Source organism: Drosophila kikkawai, chromosome 3L, assembly GCF_030179895.1.
Source record: "Drosophila kikkawai strain 14028-0561.14 chromosome 3L, DkikHiC1v2, whole genome shotgun sequence".
Lineage (NCBI taxonomy): Eukaryota > Metazoa > Arthropoda > Insecta > Diptera > Drosophilidae > Drosophila > Drosophila kikkawai.
This window is the reverse complement of record NC_091730.1, coordinates 30,388,414-30,393,093: the sequence shown is the minus strand read 5'-3', so window position 1 is coordinate 30,393,093 and position 4,680 is coordinate 30,388,414. Positions and strand designations below refer to the sequence as shown.

General features: G+C 41.8%; 1 protein-coding gene across 1 annotated transcript; it reads left to right on the top strand.

The window, feature by feature from the left end:
* The first annotated feature begins 2,095 nt into the window (after nt 1-2,095).
* LOC121502757 (DNA-binding protein HEXBP-like) lies at nt 2,096-2,584 on the top strand. Its single transcript, XM_041776466.1, has one exon. The coding sequence runs from the start codon at nt 2,096-2,098 to the stop codon at nt 2,582-2,584; it is 489 nt and encodes a 162-aa protein (XP_041632400.1).
* Nucleotides 2,585-4,680: the final 2,096 nt, after the last annotated feature.

The window sequence follows — 4,680 nt, the reverse complement described above, 5'->3', positions numbered from 1 at the left end:
CAAATACGACGCTCCGACTAGTTGAGAAATTTTAGGTAGGGGCATCGGCGTAACAATTACAGCGCACTTATGTTTAATGAAAAATAGGAAGAGGACCTTTTTAAGTGACCGTAATATTAGGAGATTGGTATAGACTTGAGGAATTAAATAATAATTATTGAGACGTATGCCTGAGAAGGGGATTACCACGGAATTTGGATGATGATGTGGTGATGAAGAGATCACGGAATTGGATGATGAAGGTGGTGATGAAGAGACCACGGAATTTGGATAATGATGTGGTGATGAAGAGATCACGGAATTGGATGATGAAGGTGGTGATGGAGAGACCACGGAATTGAATGATGAAGGTGGTGATAAAGGTGCCACAGATCAAGCCGGTGAGGGCTGTGATTTTGAAGTAGAATGAAGACGTGTCATGACACGTCCGAATAAGTTCCAGGTTTCAGAACTTTCTGTGCAGGTGGGTGCCCGAGTTATGTGGTTCGCCATTTGTTGCAGGAAGGCTGAAATTTTGGTAACGTTCGATGAATTGTTATTTGGCCGGCCTGTGGACTAAATTTCGAGCTATTTCAGATGGCCGGTTTGTCAGGATATAAGCTGTGGGCTAAACTAACTCAATAATTGGCTGGCCAGTTTATCTTGTGGATGACTGTGTGCTAGTGGTTGGCATGATGTTTGAAAACGAATGAATTGTTTGGACTTAAGTTGGTGGTAATCCGGATCTCATGGCATAAGTTGTTTAAAAGTAAGAAATAAGAAGTCTAAGAGAAAACTTTAAAATAGTTTGTTTGATTCTGATTCTGAAATGATCTAAGAAAATGTAATGAAGAAAGAAGAAGAAATGTAATGAAGAAAGAAACTTGAATGAAGATAAGAGAATGAATTTGTAAAACCGTTATGTTATAGACTCACGAGGACGTGAGATATGTCAGGAAGGCCGTGTCACAGATTATTTTGTTAATTCAAATTATAACGATTTTTGTGGGTACACACTTGTTTAATTTATTATTGCTTCTCTGTTCTTTCGTGCGAGGCATACACTGTTTTGCCAACGTAGCCTGGGCGTGTGTATGAAAGAGACGGATATTGTTTTCTGAGAACTCACCACACCTACGTGTGTGTTGCAAGGTAAAAAGGAGTTGAAAATGAATGACACAGCGTTTTTGAGTGGCAAGCAGATTGGTTGAAGATTTGAGGAATCATGCCACGCGCCAGGAAACGTTACGCCGAAAGTCAAGTTGAGGACTCCGATGGTGAATCCTCGTCATATATATATAGGAAAAAAAAACTAATATATACATATGGGAAAATATATATATATGTCGCAGATTATTTTGTTAATTCAAATTATAACGATTTTTGTGGGTACACACTTGTTTAATTTATTATTGCTTCTCTGTTCTTTCGTGCGAGGCATACACTGTTTTGCCAACGTAGCCTGGGCGTGGGTATGAAAGAGACGGATATTGTTTTCTGAGATCTCACCACACCTGCGTGTGTGTTGCAAGGTAAAAAGGAGTTGAAAATGAATGACACAGCGTTTTTGAGTGGCAAGCAGATTGGTTGAAAAATTTGAGGAATCATGCCACGCGCCAGGAAACGTTTCGCAGAAAGTCCAGTTGAGGACTCCGATGCTGGATCGTCGTCATCAGAAGTGGGATTACCTCCGCGTCCAGCCAATGATGCAAATCTTCTAACAATTCTGGAGCTGCAAAACCGTAATTTCGCCGAGTTGATAAAAAAAGTACAGTGCTCTCTAAATGAACCAAAAGAGGCAAAAACCATTGTGCTGCCAAAGTTCAACCCTGATTGTGCAGGATCAGACGCGCTGTCCTGGTGTTCAACAGTCGACTACATATTGTCTGAAAACCAGCTCGTGGGGAGCGCTCTTGTAATGGCCCTCAGCAAATCATTGGAGGGCACCGCATCTCACTGGCTCTCGCAGACATGTTTTCCCGGCATTACATGGACGCAGTTTCGAGAATTATTTTTGCAATATTTTTCCGGAACTGAGACTTTGTCCGCGACTGTTATGAATTTGCTAAACGCACGCCCAAATGAAGGCGAGTGCTTGTCCTTATATGGGAGCAGAATGGTCACCTCACTAATGGCCCGCTGGAAGTCGCTCAGCGTTGAGCAGATTGCAGTATCCGTCACGTTGGCACATGCAGCTGGCATTGATACACGGTTGCGCCGTTTGGTTTTTACGACGGACATCAAAAGCCGAAATGAGCTGCATCAGGAACTCAAAGCCTTTTCGTTTGACGCCGGACAGAGACAGCATTCGAGTGACAACGTATCGGCACCAGAAGGAAAAAGAGACAGAGCTATGCCTCACATCACGTGTTACAAGTGTGGCAAACCCGGCCACAAGAAGGAGGAATGTCGCTTTAACAAAGAGACAACGCATTTGGAGCAGCCCCGTAATCAACAATCTGGATATAGAGGAGCATCCGTGATCTGTTATAAATGTGGAAAATCTGGACATGTTTCTGCGGTATGCCCGGATCGTCAGGAGCGTCCACCGGTCACGACCAATACAATCAAAGATGTGAACATATGCACCGTACTTGACCCATAGGAACGTTGCTGCAGTTTGGTGAGTCGTTCCAATTTTACTTCGACTCCGTGTGTCCGCTCATCGAAGAGACTGTATCCACGAGATTATTAAAGAATAAACAACTGTTAAATGTTTTGATTTTTGAGCGTTCTTTTAAAGTCTTATTTTACGTAGTTTTACGTAGTTCATATCAAATACGACGCTCCGATTAGTTGAGAAATTTTGAGTAGGGGCATCGGCGTAACAATTACATCAAGCGCACTTATGTTTAATGAAAAATAGGATGAGGACCTTTTTAAGTGACCGTAATATTAGGAGATTGGTATAGACTTGAGGAATTAAATAATAATTATTGAGACGTATGCCTGAGAAGGGGATTACCACGGAATTTGGATGATGATGTGGTGATGAAGAGATCACGGAATTGGATGATGAAGGTGGTGATGAAGAGACCACGGAATTTGGATAATGATGTGGTGATGAAGAGATCACGGAATTGGATGATGAAGGTGGTGATGGAGAGACCACGGAATTGAATGATGAAGGTGGTGATAAAGGTGCCACAGATCAAGCCGGTGAGGGCTGTGATTTTGAAGTAGAATGAAGACACGCCCGAATAAGTTACAGGTTTCAGAACTTTCTGTGCAGGTGGGTGCCCGAGTTATGTGGTTCGCCATTTGTTGCAGGAAGGCTGAAATTTTGGTAACGTTCGATGAATTGTTATTTGGCCGGCCTGTGGACTAAATTGCGAGCTATTTCAGATGGCCGGTTTGTCAGGATATAAGCTGTGGGCTAAACTAACTCAATAATTGGCTGGCCATTTTATCTTGTGGATGACTGTGTGCTAGTGGTTGGCATGATGTTTGAAAACGAATGAATTATTTGGACTTAAGTTGGTGGTAATCCGGATCTCATGGCATAAGTTGTTTAAAAGTAAGAAATAAGAAGTCTAAGAGAAAACTTTAAAATAGTTTGTTTGATTCTGATTCTGAAATGATCTAAGAAAATGTAATGAAGAAAGAAGAAGAAATGTAATGAAGAAAGAAACTTGAATGAAGATAAGAGAATGAATTTGTAAAACCGTTATGTTATAGACTCACGAGGACGTGAGATATGTCAGGAAGGCCGTGTCACAGATTATTTTGTTAATTCAAATTATAACGATTTTTGTGGGTACACACTTGTTTAATTTATTATTGCTTCTCTGTTCTTTCGTGCGAGGCATACACTGTTTTGCCAACGTAGCCTGGGCGTGTGTATGAAAGAGACGGATATTGTTTTCTGAGAACTCACCACACCTACGTGTGTGTTGCAAGGTAAAAAGGAGTTGAAAATGAATGACACAGCGTTTTTGAGTGGCAAGCAGATTGGTTGAAGATTTGAGGAATCATGCCACGCGCCAGGAAACGTTACGCCGAAAGTCAAGTTGAGGACTCCGATGGTGAATCCTCGTCATATATATATAGGAAAAAAAAACTAATATATACATATGGGAAAATATATATATATGTCGCAGATTATTTTGTTAATTCAAATTATAACGATTTTTGTGGGTACACACTTGTTTAATTTATTATTGCTTCTCTGTTCTTTCGTGCGAGGCATACACTGTTTTGCCAACGTAGCCTGGGCGTGGGTATGAAAGAGACGGATATTGTTTTCTGAGATCTCACCACACCTGCGTGTGTGTTGCAAGGTAAAAAGGAGTTGAAAATGAATGACACAGCGTTTTTGAGTGGCAAGCAGATTGGTTGAAAAATTTGAGGAATCATGCCACGCGCCAGGAAACGTTTCGCAGAAAGTCCAGTTGAGGACTCCGATGCTGGATCGTCGTCATCAGAAGTGGGATTACCTCCGCGTCCAGCCAATGATGCAAATCTTCTAACAATTCTGGAGCTGCAAAACCGTAATTTCGCCGAGTTGATAAAAAAAGTACAGTGCTCTCTAAATGAACCAAAAGAGGCAAAAACCATTGTGCTGCCAAAGTTCAACCCTGATTGTGCAGGATCAGACGCGCTGTCCTGATGTTCTACAGTCGACTACATATTGTCTGAAAACCAGCTCGTGGGGAGCGCTCTTGTAATGGCCCTCAGCAAATCATGGAGGGCACCGCATCT